The sequence below is a fragment of the Phyllobates terribilis genome, unplaced genomic scaffold (assembly GCF_046119375.1).
Source record: "Phyllobates terribilis strain yellow unplaced genomic scaffold, ASM4611937v1 Scaffold_12__6_contigs__length_324123572, whole genome shotgun sequence".
NCBI classification, from domain to species: domain Eukaryota; kingdom Metazoa; phylum Chordata; class Amphibia; order Anura; family Dendrobatidae; genus Phyllobates; species Phyllobates terribilis.
In genome coordinates this window covers 113,982,993-114,004,585 of record NW_027362772.1, presented here as the reverse complement: position 1 = coordinate 114,004,585, position 21,593 = coordinate 113,982,993, and the positions used below count along the sequence as shown (strand labels likewise).

At 41.5% G+C, this 21,593-nt stretch overlaps 1 protein-coding gene across 4 annotated transcripts in view; it reads right to left on the bottom strand.

The window, feature by feature from the left end:
* The window catches only part of LOC141172247 (C-Jun-amino-terminal kinase-interacting protein 3-like), a 394,188-nt gene that overhangs the window by 205,731 nt on the left and 166,864 nt on the right, over positions 1–21,593 (bottom strand). For 3 of the 4 annotated variants that reach the window (XM_073656238.1, XM_073656235.1, XM_073656236.1), the window contains exons 6-7: positions 4,227–4,302; positions 931–1,039 (exon numbers count right to left, since the gene is read on the bottom strand). In XM_073656238.1, coding sequence (XP_073512339.1) covers positions 931–1,039; positions 4,227–4,302 — 185 coding nt within the window. The remainder of the gene's footprint in view (positions 1–930; positions 1,040–4,226; positions 4,303–21,593) is intronic. The other variant, XM_073656237.1, reaches the window with a different exon arrangement.

Genomic DNA, 21,593 nt, shown 5'->3' with positions numbered 1-21,593 from the left:
GTCACATGACTTAGGATAAAAGCCAGAACCAAGAATCTTAATTTGCAGACACTGTTTCAGGGTACTGCCTCTCGTCAGTGCAAAGTGTGATATCTGGTTTGGCTGGGTGAGAGGCGTCTGACCGGGATCCAAGGGGTAACGTTTCTCCTTGCGGCTAGTGACATGTTAAGCATGTCAAGGTGAGGAGACTTTTAAGCAGCAATGCTCTTCTGGGAAATATGCAAATTGTCGCTTCCGAGAGGAAGACGACTAGAACTATTGTGCTACCTATAGGAAGTAGCAATCCTAAAAGATTAAGTAGAACATTCAAAGTCTATACTCATAGGTCACATAGATAACAACCTAAATAAATATATACTTGGACCATGATGGAGAACGTACATTTGGAGAATATCATTTATATTGCCGTCTATGGGCTAGGTATTTAAATGGACACTGAGGAATTCTAACCCATTTAAAGGGGTTGTCCACTCTTTTGTATATTGTATATTGATGGACTATCCTGAGGTTAGGTTAAAATCAGATGACTGCACTGCACATCTGTCCCTAACTTGAATGAACAGAAGTGGATCTGCAGTTCCTGGCTGCAACCACTATACAGCTGATGAAGCTATGCTATCCAGCTCTGCAACGGATTACATTCGGTCACCGCCAACAGCGGAAACAGCTGAGTGGTGGCATTGCCAGATGTCGCCCACCACCCCCCCCTGGTACGACATTGATGACCCATCTTAAAAATTTGTCATCAAGTATATAAGTAGTGGCAGCCGCTTTAAACACACAAAAACCTACAAGATAAGTCAAATAAAAAAAGTTCGTAATACTCTTGCTTTTGGAAAGAATAGAGAAGTGAAACACTATCTTCTCTGAAACACTGTTCAATTCCCAATAAATTCCATCAAAACAGTAGCAGAATATTATATAACATACGTTAATAAATACTCTAACCTTGCTTCAGAAGCTTCCAAGTGTAGCTTCAGTTCTGGAGTAGAATTAATGATATCATCAACGACTGATGGGCCTTCCAGCACAGGAGAATCTTAAAGACACACAAATAGCAATTTGTTTTGCTAATGCATTATTAAAAGACACAAAAGTAATAGATAAATCAATGGCGTTCACATACAAAGTGAGTAATAAGCTCTTTGATATAGGCGGATATTCGGCAGAATGTGTGTTTGTTTGAGCACAAGTTCCTGATCATTGGCCCATTTAGACAATCAGACAAGAAAAAGAGCAAACTGTGTTTCGATAGCTAATCGCATTTTTATGTGTGTCTCATAAAAAAAGCTAAATTGGTACAATGTTAGCCATGAAATCCTATGAAAAGGCTTTCATGCAAAAAAAAGAGTCAAAGTATTCTTGGAGTTATATCTTCATTGGGTAACAAAAGAAAAGTATATTTTCAAACAGTGGGAGAACAGAGTCGCCATCAGAAAACATGAATGACAGACAAGTGAACAAGATTTTAAAAAATGTAACAAGATATTTCTACATTAGGTGGATGGGGAGCTGCAGCCTAAAGATAAGTCAAACTAATAAAACTGAGTCTTTTGCTACAGATGTAGTAGGGCTTATGACTTCGGAGAATCTGTCAACAGGTTTTTGCTATGTAATCTAAGGGCAGCATGAGGTAAGAGCTTAGACACTGATGTCAGTAATGTGTCACTTATTAGGCTGTGAGCTGTTTCAATACAATAAGTGACTAGCCCAGGGGGATGGGGATGACTCGGTACCCGGGCCTTTAGCCTGGCCTTTAGGGATGTCGCGGTGGTCGCGGGCCCGTACCCTGGGGTCGCTCCTTAAAAGCGTGGATGATTGGTTTGTTTAGTTTATTAGAGTTCGTGACGCCACCTGTGGCTTCTGGTGAGGATCACCAGCTCTGCGCAGTCCACTGAGGCCGATGATAAGGCAGTTCGATGGTATAGCTCCCCACAGGTGGAGCTAGGCCTCAGGGCAGTGTACGACGGGGAATGCAGGACAGGCGAGACCGAGCCGGGTCAGAGCAAGAACAGGGACAGACACAATAGTCACTTCAGTACCTTTTACTGATGGAAATTCAGGCACGCCCCGGAGCACTGTAGGGTGAAGGGTGCATGTCAGGATCCTCCCCAATGAGCGGGTTTTGGGCCTCCTGTTTCTTGCCTCTACGTAGTAAGTTTCTGACCTGCCTGGAGCTAGGCCTAACTTTGTCTCTGTCCTGCGCTGGCTGACCTTGTGGTAGGGCCTTTTCTTGGAGTACACGCTCCTTAACTGTGGGCCTATGTGTCTCCTGGCTCTGTTACGTATCAGCACTTTAGCGATCCTGGGACTTGTAGTTCTCCAGAGATTCCGGTTATATCTTACTGGGTCATAGAGATCCCGGTAAACTTCGGACCCGGTGTCCGGTAACTGCTTCGGGCTGAGCCAGTTAAGCTCCTCTGCCCCCTATGTACTAACTCTCCTCTTGCCTTTGGCCTACTCGGGCCCTCACTAGGCTACTCACACTAACGGCAGCTTGCCACGCTTCACCGATCTTATGGCGCCGGCACACCTAAAGCGCACCTCTCTGAGCTACAACTGAGTCTAGAACGTGCTCCACTGCAGACTGGCCTCTCCCAGGCTTTTGCACTGCAGGAACTCTCTCAACAGGTTTGCTTTCTGTCAACTCCAGTCTAGACTAACTGCTGCCTGGCCCCACCTTCTCTATTTATCTGTCCCTAACGAGCTCCCTCTGGTGGTCTGAGGTGGAAGGTGGAGATGTGTGAATGGTTATGGGGGCCTCTTGTGGAGGAATCCTTCAATACACCCTTCTAGGATTTGTGATACCTAGCGCTGCTGGGCGTCACATAAGTGTTTTATCAGCAGGAGATTATCACTACGTGGACTGGGGCCCGGGTGAGACTTGGTCCAACCCTGCCAACAGCAGAGATTTGCAGCTCACTGTCATTATACAATGTACACAGAAAATTGTGGCGTGGGCACGGTTAAGTTTCTGAGCTTTGCTTCGTGCTATATCGCTGAAATCAGGGTCTATTTTCCTACATTATGTTGCTCTCAGATGGGGTAGCAAGAACCTGGTAACAGATTTCCTTTAATGCCCCATACACATTAGACTAATGTCGGCTGAACTCAGCAATAGGGACGGGTTCGGCCAAAAGTCCAATATGTATTGGGGCCCTGGATAACTGATTGTAAGGGGAACTATTGATCCGACATCTCCAATTTTGGACTGCTGATCGCTTTGTTCTCTCAGAGGTAAGCTGCCGGCAGAGTTGTATGGCGAGAACGCTCTCAAAGAATACAGAGGAGCGCTTGGCCAAATGAGTTCTCCTGTGTATGGGAGCGTCTGCCAAGATGGATGCTGGCCGAAATCGTTCTTCAGCCAACAGCCATCTAATGTGTATGGCGGGCTCTAGGAGTTTAGGGATCTGGAGTCAGTCTGGTGAAGGTCTGAGGTGTGTCCCGCGCATACACAAAGCGTAGCTCCCATGGAGCGCACTTTGTTTCCCTACGGCTCCATTTGGCTGCATACTGCCAGCAGAGCGGAAGTCTCAGTGACTGACCGTCGCTTGCGCAATACAAGCCTGCGGTGCAGTACGCAGCCAAACGGGGCCGGAGGGAAACAAAGTGCGCTCCATGGGAGCGGCGCTTTCCGCATGAACGGGAGGAAAGGCAGAGCAGGGCCCGTCACAGGGTCCTGTGACGTGCAGGGGAGGGGGGGTATGGTAATTTAGCACAGAGGTGGCGATTTAGGGGAATAGTAAGCATATAGGAGGGATTTGCTTAGCGTCCCCCGGACGCCAAGCGTCTGCAAAACAGACTTTATAAAACCAGATTTCTCTGCAATCAGACCTCTGCTATGGGCCATACAGGTTAATATAGATTTACTTTTCTATCACTTGTATGGCAATAGTAGAGGTCTGATATCGCCCAGGGGGTGACAGATTCCCTTTAAGGTGTGTGGTTGACATTTTACAAAAGTATATTTATTACTAAAAAAAAAAATTAGCAAAGCTACAAGTTAAATACACAGACATAAAGATAACTCTCTCTGTAGGTATACAACATACAGGATAACATTAGCCCCATGGGTGGCAAAGTAGAGGCCTATAGAGAAGAGAACAAATAGACCTATCCTCTTCAAAATCCATGTGCTATATGGTGGATGTACAGCGTTTTCAATATGAGACAAATCCTATCTATCGCAGTAAGCCAAGCGCAGTAATAGTCCTGCCTTTCCATACCTTCAGCTTGTGGCTGCAGATCATCTCTTAGTGGACTGGTGAATGTGATCACAGTTTTACACTCTTCAGTTGGAACCTATTAGATAAGTACCGGGAAAAAAAATGATTTTTACTGGTATAGTTCATAAAAACAATGTAATTAAGTAGTTCTGTTGAGTAATATCAGGGCAGTAGTGCAGTCAATTAATAGAGAGAGAAAAAGAGAAAGTGAAAGAAAAAAAAAAGGGCATAGAGAAAAATGTGATCAGGTATAATTAAAGGGGTATTCCCATCTCCAAGATCCTATCCCAATATGTAGTAGGTGGAATAATAATAATAATATTAGCAAATACCTCCAATTAGAAATGTAGTATATTTTTTCTGATTCGCTATCTCTTTCCTCATGCGCAGGCATTGCAGGACCTTAGGTATCCATGGCTACGATCACTGATAAAGTCAGTTAGTTAGCTAGTTGCTAATGGTCGTAACCATGGATACCCAAGGTCCTGCAATGCCTGCACATGAGGTAAGAGAGATAGCGAATCAGAAAAACTATACTATATTTCTAATAGGAAATATTTGCTAATATTATTACACCTACTACATATTGGGATAGGATCTTGGAGATGGGAATACTCCTTTAAAGGGAAAATAGATTTCTGAGGAATGTATTGGTTATTTAGTACAACTCCTGGCAAAAATTATGGAATCACCGGGCTCGGAGGATGTTCATTCAGTTGTTTAATGTTGTTGAAAAAAAAGCAGATCACAGACATGGCACAATACTAAAGTCATTTCAAATGGCAACTTTATGGCTTTCAGAAACACTAAAAGAAATCAAGATAAAAAATGTGGTACTCGGGGTAATTTTTTTCAGACCAAGCAGAGGGAAAAAATTATGGAATCACTCAATTCTGAGGAAAAAATTATGGAATCATGAAAAACAAACACACAAAAGAACACTCTAATACATCACTAGTATTTTGTTGCACCACATCTGGCTTTAATAACAGCTTGAAGTCTCTGAGTCATGGACTTAATGAGTGACAAACAGTACTCTTCATCAATCTGGCTCCGACTTTCTCTGATAGCTGTTGGCAGATCAGCTTTGCAGGTTGGAGCCTTGTCATGGACCATTTTCTTCAACTTCCACCTAAGATTTTCAATTGGATTGAGATCCGGACTATTTGCAGGCCATGACATTGACCTTATGCGTCTTCTTTCAAGGAATGTTTTCACAGTTTTTGCTCTATGGCAGGATGCATTATCATCTTGAAAAATTATGTCATCATCCCAAAACATCCTTTCAATTGATGGGATAAGAAAACTGTCCAAAATATCAATGTAAACTTGGGCATTTATTGAAGATGTAATGATAGCCATCTCCCCAGTGCCTTTACCTGACATGCAGCCCCATATCATCAATGACTGTGGAAATTTGCATGTTCTTTTCATGCAGTCATCTTTATAAATCTCATTGGAACGGCACCAAACCAAAGTTCCAGCATCATCACCTTGCCCAATGCAGATTCGCGATTCATCACTAAATATGACTTTCATCCAGTCATCCACAGTCCATGATTGCTTTTCCTTAGCCCATTGTAACCTTGTTTTTTTCTGTTTAGGTGTTAATGATGGCTTTTGTTTAGCTTTTCTGTATGTAAATCACATTTCCTTTAGGCGGTTTCTTACAGTTCGGTCACAGACATCGATTGACACCAGTTTCCTCCCATTCGTTCCTCATTTGTTTTGTTGTGCATTTCCTGTTTTGGAGACATATTGCTTTAAGTTTCTGGTCTTGACGCTTTGATGTATTTCTTGGTCTACCAGTATGTTTACCTTTAACAACCTTCCTATGTTGTTTGTATTTGGTCAAGATTTTAGATACAGCTGACTGTGAACAACCAACATCTTTTGCAACATTGAGTGATAATTTACCTTCTTTTAAGAGTTTGATAATCCTCTCCTTTGTTTCAATTGACATCTCTCGTGTTGGAGGCATGATTCATGTCAGTCCACTTGATGCAACAGCTCTCCAAGGTGTGATCACTCTTTTTTAGATGCAGACTAACAAACAGATTTAATTTGATGCAGGTGTTAGTTTTAGAAATGAAAATTTACAGGTCGATTCCATCATTTTCTCCTCAGAATTGAGTGATTCCATAATTTTTTCCCTCTGCTTGGTCTGAAAAAAATGACCCCGAGTACCACATTTTTTATCTTGATTTCTTTTAATGTTTCTTAAAGCCATAAAGTTGCCATTTAAAATTACTTTAATGTTGTTGAAAAAAAGCAGATCACAGACATGGCACAAAACTAGCTCGGTGATTCCATAATTTTTGACAGGGGTTGTACTTGCTTAAAAGGGTCGTCCTGTCTTAAGCTACAAGTCTGCAGTCACACTATGAGACTGCAGTCTTGTGAAACTTTATATCACTGTTCGCTGTCAGGACTCTCTGGTGACATGTGCGGGTCATGTGCCAACTAGACGTGCGCAGTCTCGCTCAACCCAAGTGTTTTGAGTGAGGCCCGACAAGTCTAGTCGGAAAGGGGCCGGGGGTATGCAAATCGCATAATTGTGGTCACATGACCACCCGAGAATTCTCAGGGTATGTGCCCACGATGCAGAATTGAAGCAGAAAATTTCTGCAGCGTTTCTGCATTTTCTTGGCAGTAAAAACGCTTGCAGATTTTACACACGTTTTTGCAGCGTTTTTACATGCGGATTTGACTTGCGTTTTTCAAATGCATTGGGACCTCAAATCCGCATGCAGAAATGAACAAATAATGGACATGCTGCGGATTTTTCAAGGAAAATCTGCTGTGGAAAATTCCGCAACATGGGCACAGAACATGAGATTTTCATTGGGGATCATGGGGCACAGATTAACAAGCGTCTTGCAAGCGTTTACGCTGCGGAAATTCCGCAGCAAAAACGCTTGAAAAACGCATAGCGGGCACACAGACGCAGAGCACATAGTAACACAAGACCAACTCACTTACATATAATAAAATCTAAATAACGAAATAAACTGAAACAATACATTTTTATAAAAAAACAGATAATCAACTTCAACTAATAAATAACCAAACATATTCAGCAACAAATGTCCAAATCCACCTGGCATAAGTTGGGTGATTATCCACACGCCCCCCACAACACCACAGCCATTTTTCTATTGCATTTTGAACACCTAAATTGAAAATGTCTAGTCCAATATCGGACAAATGAACACCATCGTTTCTATACAAGCCTGGAATGAGTCCTTCAAGATCTTTATGCCAAAAGGAAAAACCTCCCAAGATGGGAAGGAATTTCTCTAAGGCCTTATTAACTCTTTTACGAATTTTAACCACGAACAGGAGCCCAATCGAAGCCCAGACCAAAAGAGGAACCATTTCAGAAAAGACAAATACAGAATTTGAAAATTGTCAGCGAGAAAGAGAGATCTCCCTTCTCATTGCCCATAAAAGATCCAAACTTCTGTACTTGCCCAGTTCATTACCTCCTGAGTGTAAAATAACCAGATCAGAAGATAGCAATACTCGAGAAAGCTCATTTAACCAATTTTCTAAATTAAACCATGATAAACCTCGTTTCCAACACCAAAAAATGTTCAACTCTGATGTATTAAATGACAGATTTTCCGAGTAGGCTCTCCTTGCAGCTCTCTTCTGGGCCCAGAAGATAAAGGAGTGGTCCACTATCCAAACAACTAGTGGACCTGAAAAGAATAGTTAATCCTGTCAGTAAGTCGGGTCTTAAATAAATTTTGAATCCATTAGAATTCCATCGACCGATCCTTTTAATGAGGTTATCCTCAAGGCCTAACCTAGCTGCCTCTGTCGCTGCACCAATTCTGAATGAATGCGATGTAATTTTAAACTCACACATATGTAACTGAACTAAACATTTTCTGAAAACAGCATCAAATTGAAAAATAGTCAAAGGGGAAAAGTCTTTATGTAACAATAATGCGCCATTCACGTGAGATCTGAATTTTAACCAATTTATAACATTTGTGACTGGGCAAATTGGGGAATTTGGAAGCTTATTTAGTCCAATACTACAACCCCTGCCTAACTGATCAGTTTTAGATTTTCTAATTTGAATAATTAACTCAGAATCCGTTATGGTAAGGTCACTAAGTAACATAGTCTTCCTTCAACCTTAAAAACGAAGTCTATCTAGTTCAACCCATAGCCTAACATGTTGATCCAGAGGAAGGCAAAAAAAAAATCATGTGGCAACACTAAGCTCCACCACTGGGGAAAAAAATTCCTTCCTGACTCCATACGACAATCAGACTAGTTCTCTGGATCAACGCCCTATCAAGGAATCTAGTATATATAACCTGTAATATTATGCTTTTCAAAAAAGGCATCCATGGCCTTCTTAAATTTTAGTAGTGAATCACTCATACAACATCATGGGGCAAAGAGTTCCATAGTCTCACTGCTCTTACAGTAAAGAATCCGCGTCTGTGATTATGATTAAACCTTCTTTCCTCCAGACGTAGAAGATGCCCCCTTGTCCACGTCTCAGGCCTCAGAGTAAAAAGATCAGTAGAAAGGTCTTTGTACTGTCTCCTCATATACTTGTACATAGTAATAAGATCACCCCTAAGCCTTTGTTTTTCCAAGCTAAATAACCCCAAGTGTAATAACTTGTCTTGGTATGGCAGACCAAGACAGTAATAAGGCTAGATTCTGATTTTTTGTTGATAGCCACTAATTCCCCTATTCTTAAAGGCTAACACAAAATTTTTAAGCCCTTCTATATAATGTCAATTCAAAATTATCAAGACAGGTTCAACTCAAAACAAACCAAAATTTAGGTAATAAGCTAATGGATATCGAGCGTCTCATCGGGACGCCACAAATTCCTTTTGAAAGCTTTGCAATTTGCTTCCAGTGAAAAAGTTGCTCAAACAGGGGAGGTCACGTGTAATTTAAAGAAAAAGGAAACTCCTGCTAAAGTTTTGGATATGGAGGAAAAAGAAACCCTTTTTAACAATACACTATTAACAAATAATACTGTATCTACTCTAATCTGAGTATGATCAACTTCTAAAATTTTGCAAAATTTGGACCCATGTAGCAGAATAATCTGCCCATTCTCTTACAAAAACTGAATGTCTAATATAATAGGGTATTAATCCAAGATTAGACTCCATGAGTGTGTCGGACACGGTATCCCTTCTTGATCTGCCAACGGGGCCAGCCTCCGAAATTCTTGCCACCGGTGACGAAATAAAGCATTTGCTATGGGATGGGTATTCTTTACAGATTAAGTTGCTTTCAAACAAATATTACATTTTCAAACAACAAGCAACAATACGTCTGATAAGCTTTTCTGCTTGTCGGCACTTTGCTGATAGCGTGTTTACAGCAAAATCCGTACCCATATCTGCTGAATTAAAGCAATATTCGTCTATTATTTAATTCAAAACCCCAAATTGATAGAACAATTAAGAAAGTGAATAATTCCATCAGTACGTTGGATGGGGTTTGACTAAATAATAATGAGTTTGGCCAACATTCAGCTTACCATTTTTCTCCAAAGAACAAACCACAGCCAAAATTCCTTAGAACAACCAAAAAACAATTGGAAGGAATCGGCTAGAATGAATTCTGGTTGCCAGCAGCTGCAACTGTTAAAATTATTGAAAAACGCTATCCAGACTAAAATATCTTCTTTCATTTCTCTGTTCATTCTAATGTGTGCTCTAGGGGACTTAACACCTTTAGTCGCCTCGTATAATCTTTTAGAGAAAACACGGCCCATCGGGATTATTCGTAACGCAAAATTAAGTAAGTCTAGTAAAAATTGGAATTGTTACAGTGTAGTTTTTTCTTTTGACAACATGTTTAACAAACCCTCTATCTTTACTAAATTTATCTACTGGAAGTCTACATTCCATTTTTATTGAATCAATCGTTATTGAAAACCAAGGGAATTTAAGCCTTCAGGGTTTGCGGGCAAGAGCCTAAATGCTGATTTAATATCCGCTTTTGCCAATAAAGATCCTTGACCAAATGTTCTTAAAATATCAATAGCTTGATCAAATGAAGCATACTTCACAGACGCCTGAGATTTATCTACCTCATCATTAACTGAATATTCTTTAGGGAACAATCAATGGTGAATCATCCTAAAGGAACCGGTTTCTTTTTTTAGGCCATGTTCACACGTGTTTTTTTTCTGCTGCAAAGCTGCTAACTTTTCTCTGGCAGGAAAACAACTGCATAAAAAACGAGAGTATTTTCTGCGTATTTGTTGCGTTTTTTGCTGCGTATTTGCTTCGTATTTTTGACCACCCATTACTTCCTATGGTTGAAAAAAAGCAGCAAATACAGAGGTGCGTTTTCTGCTGCAGAAACACAGAAAGAAGGGACATGCTTTATTTTCCAAATGGGCAAGCAAGGCAGAAAATACGCAGCAAACAAAAAGCAACATGTTTGAACAGAGAATTCTGGTTTCTCATAGACTTCGCTGGTACTGCCAGACGCAGCTGAAAATTTGCATAAAAATCTGCTGCAAAATAGGCAGCAAAACACGTGTGTGAACATAGCCTTAGGGACTAAACCGATTGGTGAAATAATGAACCTATCAAACGGGAGAGTGTCAAAGGGACCAGCGATCCTTCCTAATAAAAGCTCCTTGTTTATTTTTTCTTCAATTATATTCTCATATCAATTATCGGACCAACAACAACCCATTCCCATAAATTTTGGAACTGGAAAACCAAAAAGAAAACCTTTAAAAACTATATTGGCTTTACCTTTATCCGGGAATCGGTCTAACCAAGGGACCATTTTTAAGAGATTCACTGATGTCATTGCTTTTAAGAAAGGAATCCTTAGTGCTTGGTTGTTGTTGTGCCGACTGATTGATTTTCTTAAAGCATTTAGAGGTAGAATGCATGCCACCATAGAAGAAGCAATCATGCTTGTATCTGCAATTAGTCAGCCATTTCAGGCTGACTCATTGAAGGCAAAGCATATGCCTTCTTTAATATTCTGATTATTAATAGGTTGTCTCTGTGTGGCATTCCTCTGTGGTAGCATTAAGTTTATCCATAGACCAACATCCTTCATCCCCCATCTTAAGGATGGGTGGACCGCTAAGTTTTGCCTAAATGCCTCATCATAATAGTACTAGGCCATACCGCCAAAATTGCGGTAGGCCTCTAGTACTATGTCTATGTGTTGAAATAATCCGCTGCAGCACTCTGGATGCTTCTCACCCCAAACCGTTAAGAATATGCAGAATGCCTGCAGCCAATTGTTAAATGAACACGGAGCATTTCCCGTAGAATGTAAGCCCGCAACGGCAGGGTCCTCTTCCCTCCGTACCAGTCTATCATTGTTACTTTGTTTACTGTAGTGATATTCTTATTTTGTATGTAACCCCTTCTTATGTACAGCGCCATGGAATCAATGGCGCTATATAAATTAATAATAATAATAATTTCTCCTTTTATCATTCTCAGTGGCTCACTTATTATCGCCCTTAGCAAAATTATCTTTTGCTGAGGGCAATGGACAGTAAATCAAGAAATTCACCATTCCAAATTTTCTTTTACTATGGGGGTCAAATGATAACCCAATGGGAACAACTCTGAGGTGATGGCTTCTTTAAAAAAACGATACAGCCACACCTGCACTTTTGCCCGCAGTTGGTATACGGACTAAACTACTCTGAGATCCAGCTGGTTAAGAACCAACACTGGATTCCAGACCATGACTGACTAGGCATTCATTTACAACCTACCTACACATTTCTTTTAGTAATGCTAAGCTGTCACTAGGTGACACAAACAGGGGAACAATGATGTTCTCACCCTCTGCGCAGGTCCTGGTGCCCGATCCTCCCACTAAATCTTCTGTGCTCAAAGTCGCCCTATGGGGAGAGCACTGGCGCCGCCATTTGGCAGAAGGGTTGGCCGGCACCTCCTTTGCGCCAGCTGAGGCTCTTCCTAGCCACGATGCTGCCGCTGATATGTTACTGCCGCAGCCAGACTCCCAGGGTAGGCTGTGCTCAGCAGCGCGGTCTGGCTTCTTGCGTTCCTGGGCCTCTGCAGCTCTTATACGACTGCGGAGGCTAGATGACACCCCCGGGAGCGGAGGTTAGATGACACCCCCGGGAGCGGAGGTTAGATGACACCCCCGGGAGCTGGTGCCATTTTATGATGCCGTGGGTCTCGCGATGGTTCTTCCGGTGGGCGGAGACTTCCTCAGGGACCGCATCCTCTTCCTGCTCTGCGATGGCAGCGGTGAGTAGTTCTCGGTCGCTCTTCTTCTTTGCAGGTTATTATAGCTCGCTTGATTGCAGTCTTCTTCAGCTTCATCAGATAATCTTTCTTCTTCATCTGGAACACTGGACACTTCTTGTTCTTGCGTCAGTACCAGAGATTCCAAGCAGCTCTGCAGCCAGGCTTCTCCGCCAGCTTCCCCGGTTCTCCTCAGCTGCTCCTGCATCAGCTATTTCATCCTGACGTCTTCACTCTTTTCAACTGACAGCTGATCAGCGCATCCAGGGGGTTTAAAAAGGAGAATTCTTCCCACATTTTTTCAGATGAGCCAATCTGGGACCTAAGAAAAACTGGGAAACCTAACAGTTGGGTACCAGCTGAGCTAAAAATAACCTGAGGGGAAATTTAACCTTTGTCCTGGTCAAAAGAAGTAGTAGGTGAGGGAGAAACTGAGGAGAAAATAATAAAAACATAGAAATACCAGGCAAATTACCTGTGGTCTGTATGACGATGTGTCCCCCATATTATGAAGGAAGCCCTACACTATGCGAGGATTCACAAGTCTGCAGTCACATAGCTTAAGACAGGACAACCCCTTTAATGTAAGAACTAATATACATAGACAAATAGACACTGACATAAGTTCTCTGAAGGCAATGCTGTGTGCCAACCTGATACAAGGAAAAATCACCCACATAGACTGATGCTCAAGGCTTTGAATGAGAACCATACATTCTGTGCAGGTTCAAAATACTTGATTTTTAATGTTAGGGTACGTGCACAAGATATTTTCTGGCAGCGCTTTGAACGCAGTATACTTTATGCTGTGTCCAAACCGCTGCACGCAGGTGAAGCCGCATGTGTTCATTGAACACATGCGGCTTCACCGCATCCTTTACTTTGCACTGATAGAATTTCTCTTGCGGAGACTAGAGTCTCCGCAAGATAAATTGACATGCTGCGGTCTGGAGAGACGAACTACATGTCCATCTCCGCGGGTGAGCCGCAGGAGCACACAGACGCATAGTGGACATGGGATTTCCTGAAATCCCATCCACTATGCTGTAACATCTGGCTGCTGCGGATTGCATGCAGTGCAAGTGCGCTGCGTCCAATTTACAGCGATTACTGATCATGTGCACATACCGTTACACTCTTGCTGAGAATAAACGCGTGCAATTTTTTTCAGTCAGGAAAATGAACACACATCAGTTTAGTGCCAGGCAGTGAGAGGAGAAATTGCTGCACATTTCTATGATAACAGGCTGAATTTGTTGGGCACATGGCATTCATCTTGTCCTGCCGCCCTGTAATGATCATACACATCAGTGCAGGATGGAAGGAGGAAGAACTTTGCAGCTGATGGAGCTTTCTCAGATTTAGCACAGTCGTTCTATCAGCAGTCATGGGTCAGGAACAGCCAGACCTCCCTGACTGCGGAGTATAAGGCAAAGACATTATTCATAACAAAAGTGAGGTATATAGTCTGAAAAAATACATACAGTTACTAATACTTCACATTAAATTTAATTTCGAAAGACCCAAATATTTATGCAAAGAAAAAAAATACAGTAAAGTCCAAAAACTGTGAGAAAGTACGTCAAATCAGGTGAGACTTGCATGCATTTCACTGACATTTTGGTTATGACTTAAGCAAATAATTACATGATTCAAACTTTGCTCATCTGTGGTGATCTAGTAGTCTAGGCCTTAATAGTGATGACATAAGAACCTGGGAACAACCAGATCATTTTACTGCAGCAGAAATAGCACATGAAATAGAATATACATCCAACTTTTTAACATTAGAAGAACAATGTTTAGTTTGAACTGAAGCCAAACCACTCACACACATGGAGTAGGACACATGGAAATACAGTGCAAAAGAAACCATGAACAGATGCCTGTGGCAAGCAAACTACAGATCTTTATTTTCATGGAACTGACTGCTTCAGTTAACTGCGTCAACTGCATACACTCATACTCCTCAGACCAAAGGCAACATATTAAAGAGAAACATAAAAGCCAAGACTGTTTTCTAATTCTTTAAACCCAAAATCTGATAATCCAGCATTTGTTTCCAGCAGAGTATTACAAAAAAGACGACTGCCCAGAGAAAACTACTGAAGAAAAAACAGTTATAGTATCATATTTTGTATTCAAGTATTACATTAGGCCATATTATTGAAGGTTCTCAGTCACTAAAAGTTACATTCATGTACTTTCCTGACCATATGATAATCATGAGTAAATAATATCATATTGTAAATGTAATAGCAAGAGCATCAAATTTCTGCACATTTTGGTAATTTAAGAGTTTTCCAGCTGATCAAAATTCTTAGAGAGGAGCGAATCGATCCACAGAGGATCAGCTTAGAGTTGAATGTCCTCAACTTTGCAATTCAAAAAAAAAATTCCCAGCGCTATTTCACACATGTGGGCTGCGCCAACTTTCCCATAATCTCTGGCAGCTATCACATTACATGGTATAGCACAGACCATCATGGGACTATCACAGCCAGTATGGAAAATTGGGGTTAGCCAAGGAACGCCATCTTATGCTTGTACAGAGCAGGGATAGGAGGTCAGAGCGCACAGCTCATTACACAGAGATAGAAAAAGGCCAAACCCGATTGTGGTGTACTACTGGCCTAACCCAATTATGGGGTACTACTGGCCTAACCCGATTGTGGTATACTACTGGCCTAACCCGATTGTGGGGTACTACTGGCCTAACCCGATTGTGGGGTACTACTGGCCTAACCCGATTGTGGGGTACTACTGGCCTAACCCGATTGTGGGGTACTACTGGCCTAACCCGATTGTGGGGTACTACTGGCCTAACCCGATTGTGGGGTACTACTGGCCTAACCCGATTGTGGGGTACTACTGGCCTAACCCGATTGTGGGGTACTACTGGCCTAACCCGATTGTGGGGTACTACTGGCCTAACCCGATTGTGGGGTACTACTAGCCTAACCCGATTGTGGGGTACTACTAGCCTAACCCGATTGTGGGGTACTACTAGCCTAACCCGATTGTGGTGTACCACTGGCCTAACCCGATTGTGGTGTACCACTGGCCTAACCCGATTGTGGTGTACCACTAGCCTAACCCGATTGTGGTGTACCACTAGCCTAACCCGATTGTGGTGTACCACTAGCCTAACCCGATTGTGGTGTACTACTAGCCTAACCCGATTGTGGTGTACTACTAGCCTAACCCGACTGTGGGGTACTACTGGCCTAACCCGACTGTGGGGTACTACTGGCCTAACCCGACTGTGGGGTACTACTGGCCTAACCCGATTGTGGGGTACTACTGGCCTAACCCGATTGTGGGGTACTACTGGCCTAACCCGATTGTGGGGTACTACTGGCCTAACCCGATTGTGGGGTACTACTGGCCTAACCCGATTGTGGGGTACTACTGGCCTAACCCGATTGTGGGGTACTACTGGCCTAACCCGATTGTGGGGTACTACTGGCCTAACCCGATTGTGGGGTACTACTGGCCTAACCCGATTGTGGGGTACTACTGGCCTAACCCGATTGTGGGGTACTACTGGCCTAACCCGATTGTGGGGTACTACTGGCCTAACCCGATTGTGGGGTACTACTGGCCTAACCCGATTGTGGGGTACTACTGGCCTAACCCGATTGTGGGGTACTACTGGCCTAACCCGATTGTGGTGTACTACTAGCCTAACCCGATTGTGGTGTACTACTTTCAGTGCTCAAGCAAACAGAAAATGGGAGTGAATATCAACAAAGCATATACATAAATAAGTTAAATTCTATTAATTACAATTAATTATATACAGAAAAATTATAAGAACACGAAAAATAGGGGAGTTCTTAATTCTTTTTCTCTTCTAAATTTTGTGTATTTAATTGTAATTAATAAAATTATACTTGCGTAGGTGTATGGTTTCTTGATATTTATTTATCATTAGAAAATTCTTTTGGGCGAGATATTCATAGGCCCACAGTACTGTTTTGGGAACTCCAATAAGGTGTATTAATTTTTTGGTTATTTCAGTATGGGTCTTTGGGTGCAATATTGGTTACTAGAAAATGAGAGTGGCAGTCTTAGTCTGTGAATATTAATTCAAACATTTAAGTGATAGGGTGGTTAAGGACCTGTAGAGTCAGTGCGTCTATGAATTGATTGATCTGTAAGATACATAAGTAACAGCACCTCACTTATAGGGGTTGTCCCACAAAAAAAGTACAGTTCACGCAATAGATTTTAGAATAAAAATAAATAAAAGTTTCACAATTGGATGTTTAAAAAAAAATGTTCCTGTACTGAGAGAATCTTCTAAATGTGCTGTTTAAATGCTATACTTGACAATGCAGGGACATGGTCAGAACATACCAAAGATCCTGGGCAGGAGAGGAAGCAAAAGAGTATACAGACAGTACAGCATGGAATAGCAGATGCAGGTTTCTGTAAGGTAAAAACATTTTCATGTCTGGTTAAAAATGTGTTTTACCTCATAGAAAGAATCAGCTGCAATCCAATACTATAAAGTCTGTGCACCCTTTTGCTTGCTCCCCTGCCCAGGAGCTGTGGTACATCCAACCGTGTTTCTACATGGTAGGGCTCATCTAATACACAGGGGCACATTTATAAGATTCTCAGTCAGGAAGATTTTTAAAAAAAAAAACATATCCAAATGAAAAAACATATCTAATGAAAATGTAGAGTCCCTGTGAGTGGAGATAAGGGGAGGGGGAAAAAATACTAAATTACTGATAGTGGTTTGTTATAAGTCTCCAAAAATAATGGAAGCAGCGGAGAATATCCACATAAAGCAAATAGATGAAGCAGCGACTCAAGGAGAAGTCATTATTATGGGGGACTTTAACTGCTCTGAAATACATTGGGGAACAGAAACCTGTAGTTCCAGCAAAGGTAATAGGTTTTTGACAACTATGAGAGACAATTACCTTTCACAACTGGTTCAGGACCCAACAAGAAGGGGGACACTGCTATACCTAATATTAACCAACAGGCCAGACCACATATCAAATATACGAGTTGGGGGTCACTTGGGTAATAGTGATCACAAAATAATAAGTTTTCATGTATCCTTTAATCAGATGTGTAGTAGAGGGGTTACAAGGACACTAAACTTCAGGAAGGCAAATTTACAACGGTTGAGAGATGATCTTCGTGCAATAAACTGGGACGATATCCTGAGACATAAAACTACACAAAGCAAACGGGAGACATTTATTAGCATTCTGAATAGGACCTGTGCACAATATATACTCTATGGGAATAAACATGCTAGAAATAGGAGGAAACCACTATGGCTAAATAGAGCTGTAAAGGGCGCAATAAGTGACAAAAAGAAAGCATTTAGAGAACTAAAGCAAGTAGGTAGTGATGAGGCATTAAATAAATACAGAAAATTAAATAAATTCTGTAAAAAACAAATCAAGGCAGCAAAGATTGAGACAGAGACTCATTGCCAGAGAAAGTAAAAATAATCCCAAAATATTCTTTACCTACATAAATAGTAAAAAAATAAAAAATGATATAGTGTTGGCCCCCTTAAAAATAGTCTGGGTGAAATGGTGGATGAGGAAAAAGCCAATATGATAAATTATTTTTTTTTAACAGTATTTACACAAGAAAACCACATGACAGAAAACATGATCAGTGATAACAAAAATTCTCCATTAAATATCACTTGCTTAACCCAGCAGGAAGTACGGTGGAGTCTAAAAATCACTAAAGTTGACAAATCTCCGGGCCCGGATGGGATACACCCGCGAGTACTGCAGGAATTAAGTAATGTCAGATAGACCATTATTTTTAATCTTTAAAAATTCCATAATAACAGGGTCTGTACCACAGGACTGGCGTATAGCAAATGTGGAGCCAATATTCAAAAAGGGGACAAAAACCGAACTTGGAAATTATAGGCCAGTAAGCTTAACCTCTACTGTGGGTAAAATCCTGGAGGGTTTCCTAAGAGATGCTATACTAGAGTATCCGACGAAAAATTACCACATGACCCAATATCAACATGGGTTTACGAGGGACTGTTCCTGTCAAACTAATCTGATCAGGTTTTATAAGGAGGTAAGTTCTGGACTGGACCAAGGAAATGCAGTGGATATTGTGTATATGGACTTCTCAAAAGCTTTTGATACGGTTCCACACAAAAGGTTGATACATAAAAGGAGAACAATGGGGAAAGGGGAAAATATTTTGTATGTGGGTTAAGAACTGGCTCAAAGATAGGAAACAAAGGGTAGATATTAATGGAACACACTCAGACTGGGTCTCAGTTAACAGTGGGGTACCACAGGGGTCAGTATTGGGCCCGCTTCTTTTTAACATATTTATTAATGACCTTGTAGGGGGCATACAGAGTAGTATTTCAATATTTGCATATGACACTAAACTCTGCAGGGTAATCAATACAGAGGAGGAGAATTTTATATTACAGGAGGATCTATGTAAACTAGAAGCTTGGGCTGATAAATGGCAAATGAGCTTTAATGGGGACAAATGTAAGGATAATGCACTTGGGCAGAGGAAATAAAAGGTATAGTTATATGCTTAATTGTTAAACACTGGGCAAAACTGTCACTGAAAAAGACCTGGGTGTATTGGTGGACGATAAGATCACGTTTGGTGGCCAATGTCAGGCAGCTGCTGCAAAGGCAAATAAAATAATGGGATGCATTAAAAGAGGCATAAATGCTCACAAGAAGAACATAATTTTACCTCTATACAAGTCACTAGTGCGACCACACTCCGAATACTGTGTACAGTTCTGGTCTCCGGTGTATTAGAAAGACATAGCTGTACTAGAGCAGGTGCAGAGAAGAGTGACCAAGGTTATTAGAGGACTGGGGGGTCTGCAATACCAAGACAGGTTATAACACTTGGGGTTTAGTTTGGAAAAACGAAGGCTTAGGGGTGATCTTATTACTATGTACAAGTATATGAGGGGACAGTACAAAGACCTTTCTACTGATGTTTTTACTCTAAGGCCTGAGACGGGGACAAGGGGGCATCTTCTACTTCTGGAGGAATGAATGTTTAATCATAATCACAGATGCGGATTCTTTACTGTAAGAGCAGTGAGACTATGGAACTCTTTGCCACATGATGTTGTAATGAGTGATTCACTACTAAAATTTAAGAAGGGCATGGATGCCTTTCTTGAAAAGTATGATATTACAGGTTATATATACTAGATTCCTTGATAGGGCGTTGATCCAGGGAACTAGTCTGATTGCCGTATTGGAGTCAGGAAGGAATTTTTTTTCCCCCAATGTGGATCTTAGTGTTTGCCACATGGGTTTTTTTTGTCTTCCTCTGGATCAACATGTTAGGCTATGGGTTGAACTAGATGGACTTAGTCTTCCTTCAACCTTAAAATACTATGTTACTATGTAATTGTGGAACTTCTTTTTATTCTAAGATCTATTAATTAAAATGTACTTTGTTCATGGGACAACCCCTAAGTGTTTTTTTTATTCTTCACACACTACAAACAAGGAGGGCATTTTTTTACATGCCATTCAATCCTCATTTTGCTACTACAACAAAATACAGAAACCTTGGCTTGTGTGTCACAGAAAACATGCTTCCTGGAGTGGGAATGGAGGAAAATCAGCAAATTGCACATGTTATTTGCAGACACTGTCTGTTGGGGACCCTCAAGGTCCACGTAACATGCTGCAGGATTTGGAGAAGGGTAAGTGGGGGAGGAGGGAAAGGAGGAGCAGCAGCAGGTGGATGTGGAGGGGGACATTGAGCTGGTAACAGGCAAGACAGGCAGTGAAATTGATGACAACGCTGGCCATAACAACTAACAGTCACAGCGGGGTGATGAAAATGAACCAAAGGAGCATTTGGTACTGCTGGACAACATTGCAAGCTGTATTCTGGAATTCTTGTCAGATGAAAGATATATTGCTACCATCAAGCAATGGGATGATTAATGTATACCTATGATTTAAAGACCATTGATCTAAAAGCAAAATGGGATAATTTTTTCCAGCTTCAGAAGGAGGTCCAAATTAGCTCATTACCAGGATAAGCTGGGTTACCTGCTTTGCAAAGCGGATGTCGGCCACCCACACGACTAACCAAAAGACCCAACGCTCTTACCGGCCTGTGCCAGAATTAAGGCTACAAAAAGTAGCCAAAGAAGTAGCGGCAACAGCTACAGTATATTTGACATGACGGACCAGATGTTTTATTTGCCATTGACCAACTACACACATGTTCACAGACAAATGCTCAGACTGAACAGCCAAGTTCAGACATACCTAGACTATATGCTTTCTTAGGCAGATACCTTGATCCCAATCCCATTTACTTTTGGGTCAGCAGATTGCGCCAGTTTGCTATGGGTGTACCATCATGTCCAACCTCCAGTGTAATGTCAGAGAGGATATTCAGTGCAGCCCATGACTATCGTAACCAATCGGATCAGGTTATCAAAGTGAATGAGGCATGGATCAGTGCAGACTTTCAGTAACCTACAGCTGATACCAATTGGCCATACTATTTTACTGTTTGACTGTCACTCTTCTATACTAATCTACTGCAGCTAGTGCCAATGGCCCACGCTTAGATGGGCATCTGCACCTTTGTCTATCATGACATCTCTACTCTAGTACAGCTGCTGCCGGAGCTTCTGTTGCTGATCCTATACTGCCACACATCTACTTGCATTCCCAGTCCTAATTCGCTACCTTGCGGATTCTGCTGCTACCTCTGCCAAGTCACGACAGCCTCACTCATGCTAATAAACATTCTCTCTTGAAGGTACACAAGCATGAAACAGCTACCAAAATGAGGCAAATTTTTGAAAGGCTTGTTGACAAGCCACTGCTTCTTCAATTTGAAAACAGCTAGCTTGTTCCCACCAATTAAAAAAAAAAAAAATTTTTTGACAGCTTGATTAAAAGCCTTTGGAATTGCTTAGTCATTTAGACTAAGTAAAATTCTGGCGGATCAAAAAAAATTGATATTTTTTTTGACTCCTAGATGAAAAACCATTACAGTTTTCGGAATGTGAACTAGTGATCACCATTTTATTTTGCAAAGCTTCTTCTGTCTGCACCGCCTGTGTGTGAAGATCAGCAAA